Genomic DNA, 13,174 nt, shown 5'->3' on the forward strand with positions numbered 1-13,174 from the left:
CGAGGAGCCTAGGGTGGGCTAAGCTACCTGGGAGACAGCAGGCCAGCGGAGCGTCGCTGCAGAAGTCCAGGCTGAGCAAATGCCTGGCAGCCGGAGAGGAAACAGTGCCCAGAAGCCCCATGGCCTGCAGACCAGGCAGCTGGCGGCTTGGTCTAGTCCTTCGCTTGAAAAGTATTTCCTGAGTCCCTCTGGGCTCCGGGCACCAGGGCTGCAGTAGGTCCAAGACAGGCACGAGGCAAGTCTGCGAGGCTCCCCAAGGCTCCAAGGGAGAGGGACACAATGCCAGGCAGAAATGGGACCCAGGCTCCCTGCCTGCCGCCCCCTGCCCCGTCCTGGATGGTGCAGGGCCTTGGGGTTGTGGGGTTTTATTTTCATTTATTTATTTTTAATTGGAGGATAATTGCCTTATAACATTGTGTTGGTTTCTGCCTCATGTCAGCCTGAAGCAACCATAGGTACATGTGTGACCTGGGACGGCTGGAGGGGTGGGCTGGAGCGGGAGGCAGGACTCGGGGCCTTGGGGTTTGAAGAAGCGGCGTCCCATGGACAGAAAGATCCGCATCGCCCTCTACAGAGGCCACTCTGGCAGCTGCTTGGATGGTGTTTTAGGGGCAGGGGGAGCCTGGAGGCGCCTGGTGAGTGGTCGTGAAGGGAGAACCTGCCCCGCCCCGCCCCCGACCCTGCCCCATGCCCACCGCTTTGGCCCAAACACTTTCCTGGCTGCTGCCGGGCCGTGGTTTTTCCTAAGATCTCAATCCATCCTCAGAGGAGACAGCTGGGGAGATTCAGAAGGTCCAAGAGGCAAGTGGGAGCTAGGGGCGGGGCTAAGCCCCTTCCTCTTCCCAGGAGTGCTTTAAAGGCGCCAGACGGGGGTCGGGGGTGTGGCCGGTGGTCCTGGGGTCTTCCCAGAGCTCAAGATGCGGAGGGACAGGCTAGAGGCTGGGGCACTCGGGGATCTCGCCCTCGCAGCTGGACAGATAACGCAGGTCACTCTTGTAGGTGTTCAGGTTCCGCTGCAGGCAGTAGGCCAACGTCTTGTCACAGGCACACAGCTGCTGCTCACACCAGCTCCCCTTGGTGGCTGTGAGGGGGTGGAGGAGGGCACTTAAGCGGTCTGCCCCTTCCCGTGGCGGGGTGGGTGTGGCTCCTGGATGGGAGCTGTTGAAGGCAGCTCAGCCCTTGACCAGCCTTTGGTGCCCTTCCCAGCTCCTTGGACTCTGGATCTGTGACCTTGGGCATGGGGCATGACCTCCCTGGGTGCCATTGCTCCTTCGTTCATTCATCCGTTCAGTAAACAGCTGAGCACCTATCCCTCGGCAGTCCCAGGAGGGAGAGGAGAGCAGAATGGACACTCGAGTTCACACTCCCCTGGGGCGGGGGCAGATGTCGGAGAGGTGTGTGGTCGTTGTTCATTCGCTCAGTCGTGTCCGACTCTTTGTGACCCACGGAGGGCAGCGTGCCAGGCTTCCCTGCCCTCACAGCAGTGGGTGCAACTGTGCTCACCGGGAGGAAGGAGCAATGCGGGGGCCCTGAGCAGGTAACCCAGGGGACTGACTGAGTGTCAAAAGCCATCTGAGCTGAGATCAGAAGACTGAGTGGTTGCTGCTACTCTGGAAAGCCAGGGTGGAGGAGAGGGACTGTTCCTGGCAGAAGGAACCGCATGTGCAAAGACTCTGAGGAAAGACGGGCCACGGTGCTTCAGTTTCACCATCTGTCAAATGGGGATAGGAGAGCTGAACCTGTGCATAGCATGGGGAACTCTGCTCAGTATTTTGTAATAATCTATAAGGGAAAAGAATCTGAAAAAGAATATGTATACATATATTCAGATTAAAATAAGTAGGCAAAGCCTTTGGCACATAGTAAAGTAAATTTGCTCAGTCGTGCCCAACTCTTTGCGACCCCTTGGACTGTAGCCTACCAGGCTCCTCTGTCCATGGGATTTTCCAGGCAAGAGTACTGGAGTGGGTTGCCATTTAAGTGGTCAATAAATGCTGGCCATTATAGCTGTTACCGCTAAGTTCTCAGTTAACAGGGACAGTTGGTGAGCCCATTCAGCTTCTAGCCCCAGGACTTGCCGCCTTTCTCCGGGCGTGGACACTTTGGTGACCTGGTTTACAGCCCAGGCTTTCTCATGGTAGCTCTACGACCCTGAGAAAACAGTTCACTCTGGTTTCCGTTTTCCTGTCAGTAAAATGGAGATCAGGGCTTCCCAGGTGGCTCAGAATTCGCCCGCCAAGCAGGAGACGTGGGTGCAAGTCCTGGGTCAGGAAAATCCCCGAGCAAGGAAATGGTAACACACTCCAGCATTTTTGCCCGGGAATTCCCATGAACAGAGGAGACGGGCGGGTCACAGTTCATGGGGTTGCGCAGAGTAAGGTGCAACTGAGTGACCAACAACAACAACAACAAGATAATGATCCAGAGGAGCGCTGGTGCCTAAGGGGCTGCACTAAGAACCCATGAGGAAGAAGAAAGGAACAGTGACCTCGGTAACTCAAGGAAACTAATCCATGCCGTGTGGGGCCACCCAAGATGGACGGGTCATGGTGGAGAGGTCTGACTGAATGTGGTCCACTGGAGAAGGGAATGGCAAACCACTTCAGTATTCTTGCCTTGAGAACCCCAGGAACAGCATGAAAAGGCAAAAAGATAGGACACTGAAAGAGGAACTCCCCAGGTCGGTAGGTGCCCAATATGCTGCTGGAGATTAGTGGAAAAATAACTCCAGAAAGAATGAAGGGATGGAGACAAAGCAAAAATGATACCCAGTTGTGGATGGTAGTGGTGATAGAAGCAAGGTTCGATGTTGTAAAGAGCAATATTGCATAGGAATCTGGAATGTTAGGTCCATGCATCAAGGCAAATTGGAAGTGGTCAAACAGAGGATGACAAGAGCTAACACTGACATTCTAGGAATCAGCGAACTAAGATGGACTGGAATGGGTGAATGTAACTCAGATGACCATTATATCTACTACTGTGGGCAGGAATCCCTTAGAAGAAATGGATTAGCCATCATAGTCAACAAGAGTTCGAAATGGAGTACTTGGATGCAATCTCAAAAATGGCAGAGTGATCTCTGTTCGTTTCCAAGGCAAACCATTCAATGTCAGGGTAATTCAAGTCTATGCCCTGACCAGTTATGTTGAGGAAGCTGAAGTTGAACAGTTCTATGAAGACCTACAAGACCTTCTAGAATTAACACCCAAAAAAGATATCCTTTTCATTAAAGGGACTGGAATGCAAGAGTAGGTAGTCAAGAAACACCTGGAGTACAGGCAAATTTGGCCTTGAAGTTCAGAATGAAGCAGCACAAAGGCTAATAGAGTTCTGCCAGAGAATGCACTGATCAAAGCAAACACCCTCTTCCAATAACGCAAGAGAACACTCTACACGTGGACATCACCAGATGGTCGACACCGAAATCAGACTGATTATATTCCTTGCAGCCAAAGATGGAGAAGCTCTATATGGTCAGCAAAAACAAGACTGGGAGCTGACTATGGCTCAGATCATGAACTCCTTATTGCAAAATTCAGACTGAAGTTGAAGAAAGTGGAGAAAACCACTAGACCATTCAGGTATGACCCAAATAAATCCCTTATGACTATACAGTGGAAGTGAGAAATATATTTAAGGGACTAGATCTGATAGACAGAGTGCCTGATGAACTATGGATGGAGGTATGACACTGTACAGGAGACAGGAATCAAGACCATCCCCAAGAAAAAGAAATGCAAAAAAGCAAAATGGTCGTCTGAGGAGGCCTTACAAATAGCTATGAAAAGAAGGGAAGCAAAAAGCAAAGGAGAAAAAGAAAGATATACCCATTTGAATGCAGAGCTCCAAAGAATAACAAGGAGAGATAAGAAAGCCTTCATCAGTGATCAATGCAGAGAAATAGAGGAAAACAACAGAATGGGAAAGACTAGAGACCTCTCCAAGAAAATTAGAGATACCAAGGGAAACTTTCATGCAAAGATGGGCTCAATAAAGGACAGAAATGGTATGGACCTAACGGAAGCAGAAGATATTAAGAGGAGGTGGCAAGAATACACAGAAGAACTGTACAAAAAAGATCTTCATGACCCAGATAGTCATGATGATGTGATCACTCACCTAGAGCCAGACATCCTGAAATGCGAAGTCAAATGGGCCTTAGGAAGCATCCCTACAAACAAAGCTAGTGGAGGTGATGGAATTCCAGTTGAGCTGTTTCAAATCCTAAAAGATGATGCTATTAAACTGCTGCACTCAATATGCCAGCAAATTTGGAAAACTCAGCAGTGGCCACAGGACTGGAAAAGGTCAGTTTTCAATCTAGTCCCAAAGAAAGGCAGTGCCAAAGAATGCTCAAACTACCACTCAATTGCTCTCATCTCACACGCTAGTAAAGTAATGCTCAAAATTCTCCAAGGCAGGCTTTAGCATTATGTGAACCAAGAACTTCCAGATGTGTAAGATGGTTTTAGAAAAGGCAGAGGAACCAGAGATCAAATTGCCAACATTTAATGGATCATCGAAAAGGCAAGAGTTCCAGAAGAACATCTATTTCTGCTTTATTGACTATCTCAAAGCCTTTGACTGTTTGGATCACAATAAATTGTGGAAAATTCTTCAAGAGATGGAAATACCAGACCACCTGACCTGCCTCTTAAGAAACCTGTATGCAGATCCAGAAGCAACATTTAGAACAGGACATGGAACAATAGGCTGGTTCCAAATAGGAAAAGGAGTACATCAAGACTGTATATTGCCACCCTACTTATTTAACTTATATGCAGAGTACATCATGAGAAACGCTGGGCTGGAGGAAGCACAGGCTGGAATCAAGATTGCCAGGAGAAATATCAATAACCTCAGATACGCAGATGATACCACCCTTATGGCAGAAAGTGAAGAGGAACTAAAGAGCCTCTTGATGAAACTGAAAGAGAAGAGTAAAAATGTTGGCTTAAAGCTCAACATTCAGAAAACTAAGATCACGGCATCTGGTCCCATCATTTCAGAGGAAATAGATGGAGAAACAGTGAAAACAGTGCTGACTTCATTTTTCTGGGCTCAAAATCACTGCAGATGGTGGCTGCAGCCATGAAATTAAAAGATGCTTACTCCTTGGAAGGAAAGTTATGACCAATCTAGACAGCATATTGAAAACTAGAGCCATTTCTTTGTCAACAAAGGTCCATCTGGTCAAGGCTATGGTTTTCCCAGTGGTCATGTTTGGATGTGAGAGTTGGACTATAAAGAAACCTGAGAGCCAAAGAATAGATGCTTTTGAACTGTGGTATTGGAGAAGACTCTTGAGAGTCCCTTGGACTACAAGGAGATCCAACCAGTCCATCCTAAAGGAGATCAGTCCTGGATGTTCATTGGAAGGACTGATGCTGAAGCTGAAACTCTAATACTTTGGCCACCTGATGCGAAGAACTGACTCATTGAAGAACTGATCCTGGGAAAGATTGAGGGCAGGAGGAGATGGGGATGACAGAAGATGAGATGGTTGGATGGCATCACCGACTCAGTGGGCATGGGTTTGCATATGAACCCCGGGAGTTGATGATGGACAGGGAGGCCTCACCTGCTGTGGTTCATGGGGGTCACAAAGAGTTGGACATGACTGAGCGACTGAAATGAACTGAACTGAATCTCGGTAGCCTGAGTGATTTATCTAGCATGCATCTGCAGGGCACGTTATGTCTCCCCTTACTTTAGTTTTTGAGTTAACTTTATGGAGCAGAATACTGTTCTCATCCTGAGTTTCCAGAGGAAGATCTGAGGTTCAGAGAAGGTAAGCAAAGTGTTCAAGGTCACACAGTGGTCGGCGGCGGGTCTGGGATCTAGTGAGGTCTGGGATCTAGTGAGGTCTGGCAGCCTTCCAGATCCTAAGGGGTCAAAGTCTCTATGGACCTCTCAGTACTCCTACCCCTATTGCTGCCTCTCCTTCCCAGCCCAGGTATTACCGCTGGACATACGAGGAAAGCAGGGAGGCTGAGCAGCCTGGGCTTTGTCACAGAGCACGTGAAAGCCATGCGTGCGACAACCCCTTTGCTCAGGCTCCAACTCCAGCCCTGAGGCCCCGGCACTCACAACAGCGGACTTGCCCCCGGAAAAAGGTGTAGTCATAGTGGTCGTGGCGGGTGTCACAGTTGCGGGGAGTCAGGTCACCGTAGCAGCAGTCGTGTTCGTGGCAGCACCTGGCAGGAGAGGACAGGAGGCGGGTGAGTCCTTGGCAGACTCGAGTCTCAGGTTGCCCCTGCCCCAGAGCAGAAACTGCGTGGCCGCCTCGGAAGTCAAGGCCTGCAGGGTCTCGGCTTCTTTCTAGCTAGAGCTTCTCGAGAGCTTCCTGTGGACCAGGTGGCGGTGTACTCTCTAAGTCGTGTCTGACTCTTGCGACCCCATGGACTGTAGCCCGCCAGGCTCCCCTGTCCATGGGATTCTCCAAGCAAGAATACTGGGATGGGTTGCCACTTCCTTCTCCAGGGGATCTTCCTGACCCTGAAATCGAACCCGGGTCTCCTGCATTGCAGGCAGATTCTTGGTAAAGAATCTGAGCTACGAGGGAAGATTCCCTCCTGTGTACCAGGCACCTGCTCTATTGAGGAATTCTCTCTTAATCCTTTTGGTTGCTCTAGGATAGAGGTACTAGTATTATCCCCATTTCACAAAGGAGGAAACTGAGGCTCTGGGAGGTCATACCTGCCCAGGATCATACAGCCTGTATGTGGTGTGTGATGGTGCTGACCTCAGGCCTGGCTGGCTCTCATCCCTCCTCTGGCAGATCCCTGGGTTGCTGTGAAAGCCAAGTGAGATCATGGCAAAAAGAAGTGGGACTTTTTAAAAAACAATGTTCAATGGCAATGGGAAGTGTTTGTGGCTATTCTAACTAGTTTGGGGTTGAGAGTGCAAGGCAGCCTTCAGAAACTCTGGGGAACCCTCCAGAAGGGCTGGGGCTGGATCGGAGCTCAGCCGAGTTCCTAGCAGGGAAAAACATGAGACCACTCAGCTAAGACCTAAACCAAATCCCTTATGATTATACAGTGGAGGTGATTTAATATATTCAAGGGATTAGATCTGCTAGACAGAGTGCCTTGAAGAACAACCATGGACGGAGGTTCGGAACATTGTACAGGAGATGGTAACCAAGATCATCGCAAAGAAAAAAATGTGTAAGAAAGTAACATAGCTGTCTCAGGATACCTTACAAATAGCTGAGAAAGAGGAGAAGCGAAAGGCAAAAGAGAAAGGGAAAGATAAATCCAAGTCAATGCAGAGTTCCAGAGAAGAGCAAGGAGAGATAAGAAAGGCTTCTTAGGTGAACAATGCAAAGTAGTAAAGGAAAACAATAGAATGGGCAAGACTAGAGATCTCGTCAACAAAATTGGAGATACCAGGGGAATATTTCATGCAAAGATGGGCTGAATAAAGGACAGAAATTGTATGGATGTGACAGAAGTGGAAGAGATTAAGAAGAGGTGGCAAGAATACACAGAAGAACTATACAGAAAAGGTCTTAGTAACCTGGATAACCATGATAGTGTGATCACTCACCTAAGCCAGACATCCTGTTGTGTGAAGTCAAGTAGGCCTTAGGAAGCATGACTAGGAACAAAGCTATTGGAAGTGATGGAATTCTAGTTGAGCTCTTCCAAATCCTAAAAGATGATGCTGTAAAAGTGCTACGCTCAATAAGTCAGGGAAATTTGGAAAACAGCAGTGGCCACAGGACTGAAAAAGTCAGGTTTCATTCTCATCCCAAAGAAAGGTAATGCCAAAGAATGTTCAAACTACCACACAATTGTGTTCATTTCACATGCTAGCAAAGTAATGCTCAACATCCTTCAGGCTAGGCTTCAACAGCCCCTGGTACCAAATGAATAAATGGATGGAGAGGAAAGAGGAGAGGAAAGAGGAGGGTCCCTGGTTAGAGGCAGAGCCCGATTGGGAGGAATTACCAGTCTGTGGCATCTCTGGGTGGGCCTTGGCCACCAAATCCGCAGTAACAGCCATAGGACGAATAGAAGAAGATGGGGGTCTTCCCCGTCACTTGTCTGACCATCTTGTTCAGGTCCAGTATGTCGCCCTCGGCTGGAACCACACCTGCCAAGGGGCCCAGCCACAAAGAGAGAACGTGAATCTCAGGGGAGTCCAGTGGGGTGCAGGCCTGGCACCTCTGCTCTGCCTGGGTCAAACCAATGACCTTGGATAATAAATAGCAATAAACACTAAGGCTATTGAAAATATAATGACAATTGCTAAGTGATTACTAGGGATTTTTTCATGTAGTGATCTATTGATCTATTGACTCCATCCATCCTGTGAGATACTCTTTTTTAAAATCTTTTTATTCTGGTTTATTCTCGATGAAGAGAAAAGTTGCCTAGATCATATAAAGAGATCTCATACACCTCCTCATTCAGTTTCCTCTCATCATGATATATGTATGAAAACTAAGAAAGCAATACTGGAACCGTAAATCCTGTTTATAATCCCCACGTGAGAGACGAACGCACGGCGGTTCAGTAACTTGTTCAGGTCACAGTAGCTGGTAGACAGAGGGCAGGATTGAAACGCAGGGCCATCGGGTCCCGCCCTCCGTCTCGGGGTTCACACTGTGCAGGAGGAAGACGCTCCCCCACCACCCCCACTCCCACCGCAGCCCATAGAGAACCCTCACAGTATGCAGGGGGGCTTCCCTGGGTGCTCCGTGGCAAAGAGTCCGCCTGCCAGTGCAGGAGACACGGGTTCAATCCCTGGTCCAGGATGACCCCGCGTGCCGAGGGCACCTAAGCCCGTGCACCGCAACTATCGTGTCTGTGCTCTAGAGCCTGGGTTCCGCAACTACTGAGCCCACGCCCCCTAGAGCCTTCCTTCCACAACAAGAGAAGCCAGAATTCCACACACTGCTACTAGAGAAAAACCTCACCCAGCAACGGGGACCCAGCACAGCCAAAAATAAAATACAATAAAGACAATCATTAAAAACAAAAGGTCTCTTTTAAAAAAAAACATGCGTTACTCCTTTCGGAAGCACTGTGATTTAGAAATCAATGTTTTTCAGGAATATTTTTCACTTTCAATGCTTGTTAGAATTGATCATAAGGGGAATTCATTTTATTGGGAGAGAGGAATGCATTACATTGAGCTAGGAGAAATAAAATACATTAAGCCAATGGATTCAGGGAAGACTTTGGGGGAAACAGACAAGATGCAGAGGGGACTGGAATGTACCTGTGTGCAGCCTCGGGAGCTGACCCAAGAGCACAGATGGAGCCCAGAGTCTCGGAGGGTCTGGTCTGGGCTGGGGAGGCCCTTTTTGGTGACCCTAGTGTTGGACGCTCAGCCCCTGCCCTCAACTAAATGGTGTCATAGTGAAAGCTCTACACTCAAATAAAGTGAGTAATAACCAGAGGAGAGCCCTACTGGGCAATGTTGGGGCTGGGATGAATTCATGCAGTGGGCCGGGGATGCCATCCGAGCAGGGAGCTTGCCTGGTGAAGAAAGTGACATTACTCAGTAGTGTCCGACTCTTTGAGACCCCACCTAGCCCGCCAGGCTCCTCTGTCCATGGGATTCTCCAGGCAAGAATACTGGAGTGGATAGCCATCCTGTTCTCCAGGGCATCTTCCCGACCCAGGGATCAAATCTGGGTCCATCTCAGGCAGATGCGTTACTGCCTGAGCCCCCAGCGCTGCAGCTAGGCAGTGACTGGCATCGTCTGGGACCTGCAGGTAGGTCGTGTCCCCAGAGTGTGGAATCCGCATTTCCACTCTAGTTTGCCACGGCGGCTCTAGCTCTACAGATGTTAAAGAGAAACCTTCCTAATTCTGACTGTGCTGAGAAATGTCCCCAGGCACCCTGGAATCCCAGATTTGGTGATGAGACCCCAGAAACAGCCCACGGCCAAGAGAGTTAATGTCCACCCAATAGGCCAGCCAGGGATCCGAATGCGGAATCTCACCTTTTGCTGCACTTCCATCCCCTTGTGCACCCCAAGTTCAGGCCTTTCTATTTCAGCTTAGAAGTAGCCACACAAATTCACACCTGAATTCTGCAGTCATTCCTCACCAAGCAAGTTCAGCTTGGATTCAGGGTGATTTCGGTGGTCTTATTTCTTACAGTTTTACAGTGAGGTCAACCCATCCCTGGGGAATGGAGGAGCTCAACTTGTGGTCAAGCAGGCTTCGGGACACTGACTCGGGTTAACAGTGATTCCTGCCTTGGCTGCTTTTTCCATCCTCAGCTGTCGCTGAGAGGGCTGGAGCCCCTTCTCCCAAGGGTTAGCGACAGTGGCGGGGCAATGTCGCTCACCACTAACTCATGCATGCACTCTGTGTTAACTTAGGGCTCGCTGTCACTTACACTTGCTATGCGTTTTGTGTATATTTTCTCATTAGAGTCCTTCTAACAACCCAATGAAGAGGATGTTATTGTTCCCAGTAGCCCGCTGCATATCGGGAGTTGGCCAAGGTCATACCACCAGAAGCTGATGGACCAGCATCTGAATGCAGGTTCATCTGTGTATCTCATCTCTACACCGTACTTCCTCTTTGCATCTGAGAGATGAATTTCTGCAACTTGATTGCAATTTTCCAAATGGTTTTCACTGTAACCCTGGTGATGTATTTCTCTTGGGAATTTGGGAGCCCCCAAAATAACATAAAGCATATTAAAAAATGAAATGCAAATCCTTTCTCATATCACATATTCTGAGATGGATCAGCAAGTAAAAACTCCAGTTTGCTAGCGACTGGATTTGCAACATCTGATTTGTTAAAGATCAGGTGGAAACTTCACCATTTCCCAATGGACAATAGAAACCCCAGGGTCAAGGGAGCTGAAAGGGTTCTAAAAATGTGGTGGTTTATGGCTAAGTCGTGTTCAGTTCTTTCAACCCCATGGACTCTGGCCTGCTAGGCTCCTCTGTCCATGGGATCTCTCAGGCAAGGATACTGGAGTTGATTGCCATTTTCTTCTCCAGGGACTCTTGCCAATACAGGGTTCGAATCTGGGTCTCTTGCATTGCAGGAAATTCTTTACTGACTGAGCCATGGGAAAGCCCCCTAAAATGTGGAGAGGTGTACATATATAAGAGATTACTATTATCTGGTCAGAGGGACCCAGGAGAGCAGATCTATTTCTGTAGTTTGTGTCCAAAGTACCACAGACGTCAGTTCAGCTGGACCCCAGATTCTGAACTTCTAGCTTCTTGTCCGTTCCTGCCACACTGCTTGGCCGCCCATAGCTCTCTGACCGAAGCCACTGTTCCAAGGGAGTGAGCCACTGATGACTCCTTGCAGGGGCTGAGCAGTGGGGACTGGAGACCCGGGCAGTGAGACCAGCCCAGCAGCTCCGATAGGAAAGAGACACAGGGCATCCCGGCTTCCCTCCCTGCCTTCCCGGCTGTGGGTGCTGCCCCCACTTACCAGCAAAGACCACCAGTGTGCAGAGGAGGGAAAGGTCCATGATCCCAGCACAGAGCAGTGGAGCCGGCTGCTGGAAGTCCCCTCTCGGCCAGCAGCCCCTTATATCAGATGACCCCTGCCCGCCGAACTCGCTCCCACCCCTCCCAGCTCAGCTCTGGCGGAGGTGACCATGCTATTTGTGTTTCCTCTTTTCTGGCAAAGTGGACTTTTATTATTCCTGTTTTTTAATGTCTTTAAAAAATGTTTTTGATTGCATGTTTGGCATAGATGATTTGGAAAACATGAACAATTAGAAGAAATTTAAAATCATTTGTGAATCCATTCATCACCATTAATTTTTTCAATGAAATTGACAATAACATTGTGTAAATTTAAGAATACAATATATTCATTCGATACATTTATATATCATAATCTGAGTGTTAGTGCCACAATAATTAGCATTTCTATCACGTCACATAATTACAATTTCTTTTTATGGTTGGAATCATTAAGATCTAGTCTCTAGGCAAGTTTGATGATTACAACACAACATTGCTGTCTATATTCACTGTACTGTCTCTGGGACTCATTTACTACTTGTTGCAAGTTCGTACACATACACAAAATTTGTCCTAGGCCTCCCGGTCCCCTACTTCCTGGTAACCACCATTTTACTCTATATTTTAACATGTTTGCACACACACACTCACACACACACACATACATAAAATGGCATCTTTTTATGGACTCATCCATTGATGGGCACTCAAGTTGCTTTGATCATTAAGATCTTGATTTCAATGTTTTCCTGGTTCTATTACTGTACATATACATACATGTATATGTATATGTGTGTGTGTATATATATATATATCTTTCCACATGTCTCCCTGACCAGATTAGGTAAATGCTACAGGTAAAACATTGTAGTCTGCCTCTTCATTTACTAAAATAACTTGAACATATTTCTATGTTGTTAAATCATCTTCTGCAGAAATATTGTGAAAGGTAGTCTTGTATGCCATTCATTTAAAGAACCCCCTATTGTTGGGCATATGGGTTATTTCCAAAATTGTGCTATTCTAGACCACTCAGCAGGACAGTGAGAGAAATCTTTGAGATGATATCTCGTCCCTGCCCAGAATTGTTTCTTTAGGGTCTACTCCTTCAGTGGGCTTGCTGAGTCAAAGCACACACACAATTTGAAGGCAATTGATATGTGTTGACAATGTACCCTGCTGAAGGTCTGCCCCAGTTTAAAATGGGACTCCTAATGAGGCAAATGATGTGGACCCAGCCCAACTAGGGTCATGTTGGAATTCAGACATGTTTGGAATTACAAATGGACAATCTGCTACAAAAGCTGTACCAGGAACCTTCTAAGGTTTGCTGGAGAGGCCATGAGAGCAGAAATTGGGTTTCTTCTGTGCCTGTCAGAGGGCTATCCAAAACCATAGAGCACAGGCTGACCTCTTTGCTGCCAGCTAACTGGTCTACCCCCAAAAAATCAAGTCACTGCTGGGCAATCTCCCTCTCCCTCTTCCCTGTCTCTTTAAAATCAAAATTTCCTTTATCCCTAGACTCAGTCATTAGCTGATCATCTCATACATGAAAAAGCAATCTGCATGCAAAATGCTAAGCAGCAAATACATGTAATCTCGCTGGCATATTCTTTGTCATGCCTCCCCCATGTGATCTCTGTAGTTGTTCCTGTATGCTCTTAACAATGTGCGACCTTCCTGTGAAGTCTCTAGATCTGTGGT

At 47.9% G+C, this 13,174-nt stretch overlaps 1 protein-coding gene across 1 annotated transcript; it reads right to left on the reverse strand.

Moving 5' to 3' along the window:
* Positions 1 to 932: 932 nt before the first annotated feature.
* Positions 933 to 11,469, reverse strand: LOC136164074 (group IID secretory phospholipase A2-like). Its single transcript, XM_065928890.1, has 4 exons — positions 11,430 to 11,469; positions 7,959 to 8,103; positions 6,094 to 6,200; positions 933 to 1,081 (listed from the first exon to the last, which is right to left on the reverse strand). Exons 1-4 carry the CDS (start codon positions 11,467 to 11,469, stop codon positions 933 to 935), a joined length of 441 nt encoding a protein of 146 aa, XP_065784962.1.
* Positions 11,470 to 13,174: the final 1,705 nt, after the last annotated feature.

Source organism: Muntiacus reevesi, chromosome 3 (assembly GCF_963930625.1).
Source record: "Muntiacus reevesi chromosome 3, mMunRee1.1, whole genome shotgun sequence".
Taxonomy (NCBI): Eukaryota; Metazoa; Chordata; class Mammalia; order Artiodactyla; family Cervidae; genus Muntiacus; species Muntiacus reevesi.